At 41.9% G+C, this 15425-nt stretch overlaps 1 protein-coding gene across 3 annotated transcripts in view; it reads right to left on the bottom strand.

The window, feature by feature from the left end:
- IQCH (IQ motif containing H) overlaps positions 1–15425 on the bottom strand; it is a 151946-nt gene that overhangs the window by 85365 nt on the left and 51156 nt on the right. For all 3 annotated transcript variants that reach the window (XM_078380876.1, XM_020810020.3, XM_072981829.2), the window contains one exon: positions 10100–10183. In XM_078380876.1, the coding sequence (XP_078237002.1) occupies positions 10100–10183 (84 nt within the window). The remainder of the gene's footprint in view (positions 1–10099; positions 10184–15425) is intronic.

A 15425-nucleotide genomic window follows, 5' to 3' on the forward strand; every position in this document is an offset into this window, starting at 1 on the left:
TCTCCTCGTGAGATAGAGGAAGGGACTTGAGCTCCAACTCAGGAACGTCAAATGCCCGCACTCATGTAGGGCTAAAAAGGGCCACAGCCGGATTGGACGGTAGCGCAGTCACTGAACGGCCAGTTGGAGGAGAGAGGCTATCAGGTGATCCCAGAGTCTGTGCAGGAAGAGCTGGCACATCGTCTCCTCAGAGGCAAATTCGCTAGTCTCCGTCGAGGAGTCCTCTGTTGATGTAGACTTAGATTTTAAGGACTCCTTGGCATTGTCGGGTCCCCTACAGCAGTGGTCCCCAACCTTGGGCCTCCAGATGTTCTTGGACTACAATTCCCAGAAGCCTTCACCACCACCTCTGCTGGCCAGGATTTCTGGGAGTTGAAGTCCAAAAACATTTGGAGGCCCAAGGTTGGGGACCACTGCCCTACAGGATTGGGGGGAAGCTATGTGAGAGGAAACCGGGAGTGTCACCCGATCTATTTTTCAGGTGACTAGACAGTTGAAGTAGCCGAAAAAGTGAGTTAAAGGCAAACTCGTATAAGGAGATCCGTGTGGGCTGCGCCTATCTGGGTAAGATGTAGCTTACTCAGGCAGAAAATCATTAATGTGCCTGAGAGTCAAAATGAGTAGGCCGAAAAAGGCGGGAAAGGAGAAAGAAGTAAACAGTTGAAGTGTGTGTGGGGGGAGGGGGGTAAGCCAAATAGCTGGCAAGCAAAAAAGAAAACAACTCACGGGGATCGTAGATTAGATAATTGAGAAGGGAAAGAATCCAATTTAGAGGGAACTGATCAATAAGCTAAGGGGAAAACCCTGTGGAAATAGCTCTATGACTTTGTAGAACTTTACAGCACGGCGGAAAAAAAGGAACTGAGGGGAATCTTGGGTGGGAGGAGCATGTACCTCATGGGGGATCATCCCATAAAATTATTACTTTTAGCTCTGGAATGCTCCAAGAACGTCAGGGCAGGCGCAGACTAAACCCATATGTGTGTATTCACAGAGGCCACGAAGAAGAATGCTAAATAAATTTTCAACTAAATTCTAACCTTTTCGAAACAAAAAAGATAAGGAGATACCACAGAGGCTGGGTGAATTTTTATTATTTGTGTTTATTTCAGGAGATGTAGAGCAGATCACTATAGCTGAAATTATGTCAAGTAATGAAATTCTAGACATTAATGACAATTGAAAAGAAGCAAATCATTATGTCCACCTGATATCTATTCAACAGTCCTAAACACTCAAATGTGAAATTGCTGATTTATTTATTATTAATATAATATAACACTTCTCTAAAACATCTGTTTATCAATATTTTCTTCCTCATTCATGGACATGTGAAGGAAAATATTTCATATGACTAAAGTCAGAACATCCCCGTCCAAATTAGCTCATCAATGCTAGACTGAACATGTTTAGTTAATGATTGCTTTCCTTCCCATACTGCTTTTCTTTCTTCTCCATTGCTCAGCTACCACATGGAGAACCACCTGTCTTAATCACATCTTAAATCTTTGGTGCAGAGTGTGGCACTCATGCCAAGGACTTGCCATTCCACCATCTCTGCCCTCTTATATCTCAACTTATCCCTGTCCATGTTCATTCCTTCAGTTCCACCAACCTCAGCTGTATACAGGTTACCTGCTCCCTAAAATAAGCCAACTCTTATTGACTCTGGTGCCCAGAACAGCCACCCATTAATACTTGCCCCACATCAGCTCTTCATTCAAATGTCCCTTAAGAAGCTGTTCTGTGAAGGCTTTGGCATGAATCCATAGTCCCCAAGTAGTTTCTCATAAAGAGCTCAATTGAGTTATATCAATTTAGGAGAGTCAAGAGTAGACTGACATAAGCTATGTGTTGTACTTGAAAATCTATTTGGGGGCCATGTGTATGAATCATGTGGCACCTCATTTAAAAGATTTCAACAAACTGAGCTTAGAAATTTCCATGTTTTTATTAACGCTACAGTTTTATGAATGGGAACGTTCCAACTGTTCATTAAGCTGGAACCATGACGTCTGAGGGATTCTTGGAGTTGTATTCCATGGATAAGTTGAAGGAATACCAAGCTTGAGAAATATGTGCACATGAGTGGGTGGACAGGGCAAAAGAAAGGAATTAGTACACAAAGAAGAGAGAAGGTACTGGGTAAGGGAGGGACTTAAGGGATTTTAACCCAGATGAAGCTGGCTCTATTGGCTAGAAAAGAGTAAAAATGATACAGTACACACTGCTATGGACTGGTCTATTGCTGCTCTGTAGCTGTCTGCTGCTGACTTATAGGCCCGTTTTTGCCAGCTCAAATGCATGAGCAACCCATATAGTCACTCAAGGAAGTAATGTTTTAATGTTTGCTGGGAAGCTTGTTGGGTATAGAAGGGTGAGCTAGAGATGTAATAAATAACCTGGGATGGGGGAGATTGGTCGTACTAGGAGCTGCTCGAATTCCAGAGCTAATTGTGTGATTACATGCTGCCTCTAACTTTCTAACTCATTTACAAGTAACAAATATTTCTTAAAATAAACACTACAGCATAAAAGACTCATACTGAAGACAATGCAACATTAGCGCCTTTGTAATATATAAAGACAATTAAGTGATTATTTTAGGCACCTATAAATTTTCCAAATACGTTTTGTACAATCTTCCTAAATAGCATTTATGAAATAATAATGCTGCTAAAATATAAATGAATCATGTAAAATATGTCATTCTGGGGAGCTAGCAAAGTTGGCCATTGACAAATTAACATCATGTGTTGCTTTGCTTAAGGAAGGTTTGCCACTTAGAGGGGAAAGCTTCCATTTTATTTCCCTTATCCACCCCTGAAAGATTTCCCTTTTGACTAATTTACATTACCTGCCTTCAGAACTATGAAATATAAGATGATTTATATACTTGGTTTTCTATAATGCTGAGGACCCACACACACACACACACGCTGATTTTTAAAATGCCAATTTTAATAAACTCAGAACAATGATAAGTAAGGTCCCATGGCAGGAGATTCTAACAAGAAAAAGATTCCAAGAAGGGTCGGAGTTCCTTAAAAAGAAAATTCTAAAAGCACAACTATAAACAATTCCAACAAGAAAAAAAAAGTGGGAGACAGCAAAAAAAAAAGAAAAGACCAGTGTTGCTTCATAAAAAAACTCAGTGAGAACCTGAAAACAACAACAAAAAAGGATACACATAGGACGTAGAAAGAAGGCCAGGCCACAAAGGAAGAGTACATACAAGTCACAAGGAACTGCAGGTCTGGCATCAGGAGAGCAGAAGCAATGAGCTGCGGTTAACAAGAGACACTAAAAGCAACAAAAAAACATTCTTAGGGTATGTGCATAGCAAAAGACAAAGGAAAAAAGGTGGCTCAGCTACTCAATGGAAATGGAAAAAATGGTAACAGACAACAAAGGAAAGGCAGAAGTGCTCAGTTCCTATTTTAGCTCAGTCTTTTCCCAAAGAACAGACTATGACCGCCCAGACAAATGTGAATTGCAAGTGGAAGAGACAGGATTGCAGCTGGAGATTAATAAATAAATAGTCAAGGAATACCTTATTACCTTGAACAAATTCAAATCTCCAGGGTCGGACGAACTGCATCCAAGAGTATTGAAGGAGCCAGCTGAAGAACACTCAGAACCACTGTCCACTATTTTCTTGAAATCATGGGAAATGAGAGAGGAGCCAAATAACTGGAAGAGAGCTAATGTTGTCCCTATCTTAAAAAACGGCAAAAGGAGGAACCTGGGACCTACAGATCACTCAGCCAGACATCAATCTCAGGGGAAATTCTGGAGCAGATTATAAAGTGGTCACCATGCAAGCACCTTGAAAACAATGCAGTAATGACTACAAGCCATCACAGATTTGTTAAGAACAAATCCTGCCAGAATCGGGTAACCTCCCTGATAGAGAGAATGCTGTTGACTTCTGCAAAGCTTTTCACAAAGTGCCCCATGATATTCTGAGTAGCAAGCAAACTAGGTGTGGGCTGGATGCAGGAAATGCTTATCAAATTTTCAAATGACACAAAATTGGGTGGAATACCTGGAAGACAAAAACAAAATTCTAAATCATCTAGACAGACTGAAGGGAAAAGAATGAAATTCAACAGGGATAAGTGCAAAGTACTGCACCTAGGAAATAGAAACCAAATACAGAGTTACAAGATAGGGGATACCTGGCTCAGCAATACTACAAATAAGAAGGGTCTTGGAATTGTCATAGATCACAAGCTGAATATGAGCCAACAGTGTGATGTGGCTACAAAAACAGCAAATACTATTTTAGCCTGCATTAGCAGAAGAATAATCTCCAAATCCTGTGAGATACTAGTTCTTCACAGCACGTTACCATAGTCTTTCAAGACTGAAGGATGCCAACTAGTTCCCCTCTATTCGGCACAGGTTAGGCCTCATCTTGAGTACTGTATCCAGTTCTGGATACTGCACTTCAAGGAGGATGCTGACAAATTGGAACAAGTTCAGTGGAGGGTGACAAGGATGGTCAAGGGACTGGAAACAAAGCCCTATGAGGAAGGACTGAAAGAACTGTGCATGTTTAGCCTTGAGAATAGAAGACTGAGGTGAGATATGATAGCACTTTTCAAACAACTAAAAGGCTGTCATAGAGAGGAGGGGCAGGATCTGTTCTCGATCATCCCATAGTGCAGGACACATAATAATGGTCTCAACAGGAAGCCAGCTTTCGGTTGAATATCAGGGAAAACGTTCTAACTATTAGACCAGTATGGCAATATACCCAATTACGTCAAAAATTGTTAAGTGGACGCATTCAAGGGAAATTTAGACAACTACCTGACAGGTAGGGGGACGTGGTGGCGCTGCGGGCTAAACCGCAGAAGCCTGTGGTGCAGGGTCAGAAGACCAAGCAGTCGTAAGATCGAATCCACGCTACGGAGCGAGCTCCCGTCGCTTTGTCCCAGCTCCCGCCAACCTAGCGGTTCGAAAGCATGCAAATGCAAGTAGATAAATAGGGACCACTTCGGTGGGAAGGTAACAGCGTTCCCTGTCTAAGTCGCACTGGCCATGTGACCACGGAAGATTGTCTTCGGACAAACGCTGGCTCTATGGCTTGGAAACGGGGATGAGCACCGCCCCCTAGAGTCGAACACGACTGGACAAAATTTGTCAAGGGGAACCTTTACCTTTACCTTTACCTTACCTGACAGGTATCCTTTGACTTGTATTCCTGGACTGAGCAGGGGTTTGGATTCAGTGGCCTTATAAGTCCCTTCCATCTTCATTATTCTATGATTCCCTTATTCTATGACTCACACCATACTTCTGGAGAATGCTCAGAATTGATCAGGATCTTGTTTCTACTAATGGTTTTCATGGAAAGTGGACTTTGCTAGGTTGAATTGTATAAAATATTTGTATCAGACAAAACCACTAAAAATGAAACATGGTTTCATCAAACTGTATGGATCTGGTACCTTTTCCCAAAGTCTTTGGCAAGTTATTGCTTCACGATGGAAGGGAAAAAAAAGATAAAATCTGGAGTGGATAATCCTGAATACAGAAAACCAAAGAAAATTTCATCAATATACATGCACTTTATCTCTGATCCAGTTTGGAGGGATTTAAAACCATTCAAGGGAAAAGGCAAAGCATTGACTAGAGGATACAGAGTAGACACAATGAAGAACAAAAATGGCATTCCAGAAGAGAAGTAGGAAATTGTGCAAGGCACAGCATACTGACACACCAATCACCATCTCCATGTCTGAACTCCTGCACAGTGTTAAACATTTCAAACAGATACAGTCTGCATATTTTCATCATCTTTCTCTCTCTGCAAAGAATGGCCATTTTCTCTATCTTTGTAAAGATCCAGCAGATGTAAATTTTTCCTCTGGTATGACAGTCTTGTAGGTGTTCAGAATATATCTCGCACCTGGATCTAAAAAGTGGAAGACAGGTTCTAAATGTGCTGTGGGGTTATGGATATTCATGCCCTTGGCTGACTCCCAAAATCAAACTACATCTTTCGCCAGATCATTCCTTAAAGATACAGTGGAATAAGCTTAGATGGGATTGAAAAAGGGGCCACATTAGTGCTTGAGTGTCTCCAGAAAAAAATTTCAAGTATATTTTTTTCTCTCCTTCAAACTGCATGCAATATGCACAATGCTGCACTACAAGTCACTTTTTAAAGTACCTTAGCTTGAGGAGCAGTCAAGAGACTGGCACAGCTTTGCAACTAGGAGCACAGCAGATTTAGGGAGTTGAAAATGCATGATTGCATTCTGCAAAGAAGCAGCCATATTAGTCTATCTCAGAATGTTGGAAAAATTACAGGGAGGGGAAGAAAGAAGAAAGAACAGGAGGAGAGAAGAATGTTGAATGTTGTTTCTACAAGGTCCAATTGTGCCAAGGAAAATAATTGTTTTATACTAAAATGTTACAGAAAGGTGGGCTATTAATGTATGTAATGTGCTAAGAAATCGTGGTCTCTATGCCTTTAGAGATTCAACAGAAGTTGTTTAGGTAACCAGTATCTGTAAGGGACGTGGTGGCGCTGTGAGTTAAACCGCAGAAGCCTCTGTGCTGCAAGATCAGAAGACCTGCAGTCGTAAGATCGAATCCACATGACGGAGTGAGCTCCCGTCGCTTGTCCCAGCTCCTGCCAACCTAGCAGTTCGAAAGCATGTAAATGCAAGTAGATAAATAGGTACCACCTCGATCAGAAGGTAACGGCGTTCCGTGTCTAGCTGCACTGGCCACGTGACCACAGAAGATTGTCTTTGGACAAACGCTGGCTCTACAGCTTGGAAACAGGGATGAGCTGCGTGCCTAGAGTCGGACATGACTGAGCAAATTGTCAAGGGGAACCTTTACCTTTACCTATCTGCTGTCTCCCTCTGAGGCTTCCTTTTGGAATTTCTCTTTTTGTACAAAAGCCACTTTGAGATCCACAACAGGGAACTGTTTGTGCTGCGTTCTTCACAGATCCTTTCAATATTTACTTTATTGGCTATACAATGTTAGTGCTAACTGTGGGGGGCATTAATATGTTATATTTTGTTCAGCCAGCAGGTTTTTGTAGTATTTCCACTCGCATTGTCTTATCTTCCTTTTGACTTGTGTGACTGCCTATATCAGCTCTTTGAGAAAATTGTTGGGAATGTCAAATGAAATCTGTGGTCATGCACCCAGTGGAGAGTGGGGAGAGGGTTAAACCTTATTTCTTTGGCCTGTCTTCTAATTGCACTGGTTGCAACTACAACTGCAATTAAATGTATAACTTGAACATTTTAAATGTAGTTTAGCATTGTATGGCTGTGGTGCTAAATTGATACAGCAGTGATTTAAATGCTTATAGTGCCTTGTCAAATTTTTTTTGTTAAACTTTTTTGGGGGGGAGACAAAAATGTAATGTTAGTGAAAAGGGTACATAAGAAGGTGGTGATAAATGCAGAGAAAGGTGAGAAAGATTCAAGTAGGTTGTGTGACATGTGGGCACGTGAAACACACCTTCCTGTAATAATTAAAAATTTATGTGTGAATGACATCAATTTAAGTGCCTAGTTTTGGAACAGAGAAGTTTGCATCAACTCAGGACAACTTTCCATCATGCCCAGAATGTTCTGAAACTGGTTTTTCTGTGTTACCATTTATGAAATCAAATTTGTGAATATAAAATATAAAGCACAGTGGTGCCTCGCAAGACAAATGCCTCACAGGACAAAAATCTTGCAAGACAAATGGTTTTGGCAATGGGATTGATGACTCGCAAGACAAATGTTCCTATGGCTGTGCTTCGCAAGACAAATGTTTTCCGTTTTTTGTTCCTGCCTCATGTTTGCTGATTTTTAAATGTTTTTCTATGATGTTTAAAAAGTTGAATTTTTTTATTGAATTTTTTAAAATCATCTGCACAATATGTATGGCTTTACAGAGCACTTAATAAACCCCTTGTAAACCAAATTTGACTTTGTTCTGACTTTTTTTGCTCATAGGAATGCATTATTTACAGAGCCTCGTGGCGCAGTGGTTAAAACGCTGTACTGCAGCTAAAACTGTGCTCACGACCTGGGGTTCAAATCCCAGGTAGCCGGCTCAAGGTTGACTCAGCCTTCCATCCTTCCGAGGTCGGTAAAATGAGTACCCAGCTTGCTGGGGGGGCAATGTGTAGCCTGTATAATTAAAATTGTAAACCGCCCGGAGAGTGCTTGTAGCGCTATGGGGCGGTATATAAGTCCAATAAATAAATAAATAAAATAAATAAATAAATTAATTAATTAATTAGATTTCAATGCATTCCTATGGGAAAATGCGTTTCGCAAGACAAATTTTTCGCAAGACAACATTAACCATGGAATGAATTAAATTTGTCTTGCGAGGCACCACTGTAGTTGTTTCCCTTAATAGACTCTGCTCTCTGTCGCAAAAATAACTCTAAGCATTCCTATGACTGCCAAGTCTACCCAGCGTATGGCTTAATACCCTGGCCAGGAGCTGCCAATTCAAATAATTAACACCTTACAAGTTACATTCTATGTTAACAAATAATTGTCACTTTGACTATTATGTGTATCCCCATCTAGTCACTGGGATATGTACTCGTGTCTGGACCTGATAATGGACTGGATGAGGGTTAATAAATTGAAACTCAGTCCAGACAAGATGGAAGTGCTGTTAGTGGGTGCTTCGCCGGACAGGTTGGAGGGCCATTTCCCTGCCCTGAATGGGGTTACACTCCCCCTAAGGGACAGGGTCTGCAGCCTGGGGGTGCTCCTGGACCCCAATCTAACTCTGGAAGCCCAGGTGGACTCGGTGGCCGGGGCGCCTTCCTTCAGCTGCGGAAATTGCACCAGCTACGGCCCTACCTGGACGAGCAGAGTCTCATGACAGTTACACACGCACTTGTAACATCTCGTATAGATTATTGCAATGCGCTCTACAAGGGGCTCCCTTTGAAGACGGTCCGGCAACTGCAACTGGTCCAGAATCGAGCTGTGCGGCTGGTGAGGGTGGGGCCGCTAGAGAACACATCAAGCCGATTCTGTTTAAGTTATATTGGTTACCAGTTGCTGCCCGGGCCCAATTCAAAGTGCTTGTTTTGACCTATAAAGCCCTAAATGACTTGGGCCATGGATACCTGAAGGACCACTTCCTTCCATATGAGCCTACCAGGCAGTTAAGATCTAGCCTGGGGGCCCTTTTGAAAGAGCCGTGCCTCAAGGAGGTAAGAGGGATGGCTTGTAGACAAAGGGCCTTTTCGGCAGCTGCCCCCAGACTATGGAATGCCCTCCCGACTGAGATTCGTCTGGCGCCGACGTTGATGACATTTCAGCGCCAGGACAAAACCTTCTTGTTCCAGAACGCTTTTAATTGAAATAACATCAGCTATGGATCCTGATAGCAATTTTAATTGTATTTTAATCATTTTATCTTTTATTATATTTAATTTGTATTTTAATTGTTGTAAGCTGCCCAGAGACCTTTGGGTAGAGTGGGCGGCATATAAATAAATAAATAAATAAATAAATAAATAAATAAATAAATAAATAAATAAATAAATAAATAAATAAATAAATAAATAAATAAATAAATAAATACAGGACATGTATTTGCATTCCCTCTGTCTGAAGAAGTAGATTTTGATCCATGAAAGGTCACACTGGAAGAAACATGTGAGTCTTTAAAGTGCCACAATATTTTTTTTTCTCTCTCCTCCCCTGTAATTTTCCCCTCTAATTTTGCCAGCTCTAATGTGCATAATTGTCTTCTTAAATTGCAAACGAGTTTGCTTTTCTCTGGAAATGGGGAAGGGACAATGGACTATGGTTGTATCTTAAAAGCACCCCACGAAGGATTAACATGTTATTACCTTCAATTACAAAGCTTTCCAGTTTCCAATCATCAGTATGGCATAACCTCAAAGTGACTTTTGACCTGCTTGTTGTCTAAGCAAGGAGGTGGTCTCGCCATCCACAAAGTGATGGTATAAGGCATTCCCAACCCCATGTGGATTATGGGCCACTATAAATAAAATGTTAAATCCATGAAATGAGTCATCTTCAAAGGAAAGTTAAAAAGATTGAACAGCTAGTAGCTTATATCTCCATACCTTGTATTTCACACAGTCTTCCAATCTGTGATCCTTGATGAATAGCAAAATCAGGAGTTGCCTCTCGAACTGATGGAGCGTACCCTGAAAGAAGTCACCACAATACAGGACCAGAAGTTATACTTTTTACACACAGTTCAAATTACACACAGGTTTGCAAACTCAGGTTGTTCTCCTATGTTTTATATTCCCTGGAATTTGTTGTCAATATTTTGTGGAGTATCGTACAATTCAGCAATTTTCAGTCTTCTGTCACAAAACAAAGATTAGCTCTAGTGGAGTAGTTTATACAATTAACAGAATCAAGTGGTATAATTTTTCCTAGACTGTGTCTTCTGAGACAGCAAAGCAGGGAAGGAGTGATGGTTTGAATACTCTCATATAAAGAAGTTTTTTCATATATTTAATTACTTTATTAATATTACAACCATAGACTAAAATACAGTAATTCCATATATTTAAAAGGAAATTAGAAAAGAACTAGCCATAAAGGTTTGAGAAGGGTTTGTTGCCAACTGGTGTTAGAAGTGTTTAGTCGAAGTAGAATTTATTTCCTGATGGTTCTCCTTTCAACATGCACTAAAAAAGAAACCTTTTATCTCTGCTTCCTGAAACATAAAAAAGTGATCTGTATAGAACTAGCTGTGACCCGTCTTCAGATCAAAAGGAGCATAAGGACATATAAGACCGAGAATAGTGGGGTTCACAGTGTTGTCCCCATTTTTTACTGGTGTAGAATTTACATGCGTGGTTATCAGAAATATATCACATTCATACAAGATTCAGCCAACATTGCTCATTTTCAGTTTCAACAGTTTTCTTGGTGCATACACTACATTCAATTGGAGTGAAAAATAATGAAGTATACTGGACTGCATATTGGACTTTACACCTGTGTACAGTGGGACTTCGACTTACGGATGTCCCTACTTACGAAAATTTCGACTTATGAAAAGCTCCAGCTGCAAAATTTTGCTTCGACTTGTGGCCGGAGCTTCCACTTACGAATGGAAAAAGGCAGGGGGAAAGGGTGAGAAATTCAAACCGCTGGTGGCGAAGAGGCTGCTTCTTTGTAGCTCTTTTGTGCCAACGGTTAGGAAAGGGAGGCTCAGCCTCCTGGGCTTCCACTGCTGCTGCAACCGCCCCCAGGAGGTGAGACACCAGACCATCCTGGCTGGGCTCAGCCTCCCGGGCTTCCAGCGCTGCTGCAACTGCCCCCAGGAGGTGAGACACCAGACCATCCTGGCTGGGCTCAGCCTCCCGGGCTTCCAGCACTGCTGCAACCGCCACCACCGCTTACGCTGGGCTTACTGGCGGCGGTTTTGGCGGCAGAGAAGCTGCACAGTTGTGGAGAAAGGCCGGGTGGGGTCCCGGAGGGCTGCCCCCAACGGTGGTTGCAGCAACGGAGAAGCCGTGCAGTGGCGGAGGAAGCTCAGCCTCCCAGGCTTCCACTTTGCCCTGCTGCTGGGGGGGGGAAGGCTGGCCGGGGGCTGCCCGTCTGCTGAACGCAGATGCAGACTGCAGCCTGGCCAACTTTTGCCAGCCCTCCAGGGAAAGCGGGTGCCATGGAAGGAACGTGCCAGGGCTGGCCAGGACTCCCAGGTATGCTCTGCTTCTCCCAGCTCCGGGGCGCCTAGGATCCCAGAGTCCTGCACGCAAGAGTGCCCGGCAACCCCGGGGAAGGGCTCTTGCCGCCATGGGATGGGGGCAGCAAGGAGGGGGGAAGGAGGGGGCCTCGCTCCTGTCCCGCTTGGCCGTCTGTGCGACTTCCTCACCGGACAGCCTTTCCCCCCCTCCCCAGATGGTGAGGTAATGAGTGGCGTTGGAAGCCCAGGTGGCCTCCCAGAGGCGGCGCTGGAAGCCCAGGAGGCCTCCCGGCGGCGGTTGCGGCAACGGTAGAACCAGGGCTGGGCGGCAGCAGTGGAAGCAAGGTACTGCTTTTAGCTTTTTACTGTTTGGGGTGGCTTTTGCAGGGTGGGATTGGGCTGGTGGGGTTAAAGCAAATTATATTTCCATTAAACAGCAAGTGCAACAGCCGACTATTTTTTTAATGTTAGTGAAATTCTAATCCTTTTAAAGAATCTTTATCTGTCAAAAAGGAGAAGTTACTTACCTGTAACTCTGGTTCTTCGAGGGGTCATCTGTGAATTTGCACAAGTGGGTGTATTCTGCATCTGCGCAAAGACTTTTGCAATCTTCTAGAGTTTCTACACATGTTCACTATGACCCCCCTCATAGTGAACATGTGGCACCGAGTACCTCAGCAGAATACATCCACATTTGTGTGCATTCAGAGACCATGAAAAACACTCACATTTTCCTGTAATACTATTCAAAAGCAGGTGAAATTAGGCATCCCAAAGATCAAACATAGCATTCCTAATTTAAGATTTTTAATGGTCTTGTTTGCCATCAGTTTTGCAGGGTAAAGCTAATCTAAGGAACAGAAGGTTTGCATAACTGAAGATAATAAATAGAAGACATTTTTAAACCATTGCTTTCTGAGTAACCTCGCATACAAATATAATTATCTTGTCTGTTACAGAGGATGACAATGTTAAATCAAGAGGTTTAATATTATTTAGTTTAATTTTGGTCTGTACCCAAAACTATGTGTAATATACAGTATAGTTTATTCTCATCACATTCTATTATAGAAGCAAGTATCTTTTGTTTATACAACTCATAATACAACTCATAACTAGACAAATATTTTCTGTTCAAACAAAATGACCTTAAGTGTCACATTCTACTCTTCTCTTGTTAATGTAAATTTAAATTTTTAATTGCAATGACATCTGGATCACTTTGCACACAATCCACCAGGGACCTCTTTTGAATACTTTTCATTCATTAAAATAAAAACTTCCCTGGGGCTCCTCAGTGCAAAATGTCTGGTGGATGGCATACCTTTTTTTAATAGTCCTGAAAAATGTGTAAATAGAATATATATTAGCTACCCAAACTAGAATTGTTTCTTCAAACCAATTTAATGATTCCTCTCAGAATGGTTTCTGTACAGCACATCTTTAGCAGCTCTCCTACTAAAGGACTTTGAAAGTTAGCTGATGCTAATACAGTGGTGCCTCGCTTAACGAGTGCCTCGCTGAGCGATGAAATCGCTTAACGAGGCACTCTGGGCCATCGCTGGAGCATTCGCTCAGCGATGGCCCCTATGGGGTTTTTTCGCTTTGCAAAGATCGCTAAGCGATTCGCTTAGCGATCTTCGCATAACGAAGCCGGGGAGAACAGCTGATTGGCGGTTCCAAAATGGCCGCCGGAAGGTCCGCGCCGCATTTTCGCGCCCTGCCCTCGCTTAACGAGGGCGCGAAAATGGTGGCGCTATGAAGAAACATCGCTGAACGGTGAGTTTTCAAGCCATAGGAAGTTTTCAAGCCTATGGCTTTTTTTATTCCGTTTAGCGATGTTTCGCTATAGCGAAGGTTAATCCGGAACGGATTAACCTCGCTATGCGAGGCACCACTGTATCTGGTTAAAAATGTTCCTGTGTAAAAAAACACACCCCAAAACAAAACAAAGAACAAAATCAATTGGCAGCAGGGGAAAGTTGTCACAAAATCAATAGCAAATGCTGCTTAACAGTAGCAGATTCAATGTGTGTTCTTGAATGGTTAACAAGACTAAAGTAATGGATTTTTCATATAACTGCATATGATTAACGATACCTGAATCTATGGAAATGAGATGAAATTTCAGTAGAAATGCTACAACATGGAATAGTTGCAGTTAATGGATTGTATGAATAGGCACACGGCTATATGTTCGACTCTGGGGAAGGCAGAGCAGAATGAGGTTTTGATTACTGAGAATTAATTATAGAACATAAGAACTGCTTTGCTACCTAGCATAGCATCTTGTATCCAATACAGGGATCAGCCAGATTCTTTCAGTTAGCGTTTGAAGGCAACAGCTACCTTCCACTGTTTGTTTCTAACATTTAGTATTCAGAAACAGACTGCTTCTAAACAGTTCTGTTCAGGCTATCATGGCTGATGTGGAAGAAGGTGTGAGAATGTAATCAGAATCAATTCTCTTAATTTAAGGACTTTTTGCTATTCTGTTCCTAAACACATTTTTAGGAGAACAATTCCTGTGGTGTAGCAGGGCACATCCAGATAAAGGCCCTTAAACTGGCAGCCTGAGTTATCCTTGCAGGTGGCCTGGATTATCTGAAAGATCAGAGTACAACCTGCTAGGAGAAAACCTGGTGAAACATTTCCAGGTGCTGCTCAGGAAAGCAAACTAAAATACAGCCACAACTATAAATAAAAGGTTGCCCATCACTTTCCACCACTGAGAGGTTTCTCCTACTTCTGCACTTTGACCATCCCAAGTGAGAAAGCACAATATGCCAATCATTAAGTTTCTACAGAAGTTTAATTTGTAAATTACTTTGAGACCAACCTTCAAAGATAGTCCGGAGAAAGAAAATTCTAATAGCCATGGCAATACGTATGATTGAAGTAATTGTTCTGATTTTAGGGTGGGGCGGGGGCTTAGCATTCCTAAAGTGGGGCACAATAGGGATAAGCTCACTGCTGAATAGCAAGTTCACACACACCTGGTCCATGTGCCTGTGACCTAAATGGAGTGATGGTCTACTCTGGAAACATCAAACGGATTGTGGTCACAGAATCATAGAACTGGAATAAGTCTATAAGGCCACAAGGTATCACCACGTATCACTGTGTACTACAGCATATACATATAGGAAGCTGAGGTGCTAAGATCATCAAAGATGCAGAAAAGCTTGGGTTAAAATGAAAAAAATGTAATTCCACTGCAGATGTAATAGTTGCAGATTCATGACAAAAAGCCATATTGATCCCAGGGCTGAAATCAGGTTTTATTCTCAAGATCCAGGATCACATCACCCATCTCCCTGTGATGATGAGTTCTCTGAGTTAAGGACCCACCTTTGTAAGTCTCAAGCTCTGCATATGTGTGAAGAAGAACTGAACAGCAACAACTGGATTTTTGTTCAGCAAGTAATACAGTTTCAGGATTGGGGTCAAGAGATTACATTGTAATACTTCCACAATCATATATCACACACAGTTTTCACAGAGCTGTGTGACAAATCAGAACTGCTTATGTTATCATGATAACATCAAAGCCATCCTTTTAACTTGTAAGACTTCTTTTTGCAACACGATAACCCCCAAATCATAGACCAAAAAGTTATATCACATTTACAAAACTTGCATCAATTTTTAAAATAGATGCATCAATTAAGGAAATGGGAGGATGCATTCATTTTAAAAAATCACTGCATTTGCTTATTATGTGCACTACTGTTTACTAT

This window comes from Pogona vitticeps, chromosome 12 (genome assembly GCF_051106095.1).
Source record: "Pogona vitticeps strain Pit_001003342236 chromosome 12, PviZW2.1, whole genome shotgun sequence".
NCBI lineage: Eukaryota > Metazoa > Chordata > Lepidosauria > Squamata > Agamidae > Pogona > Pogona vitticeps.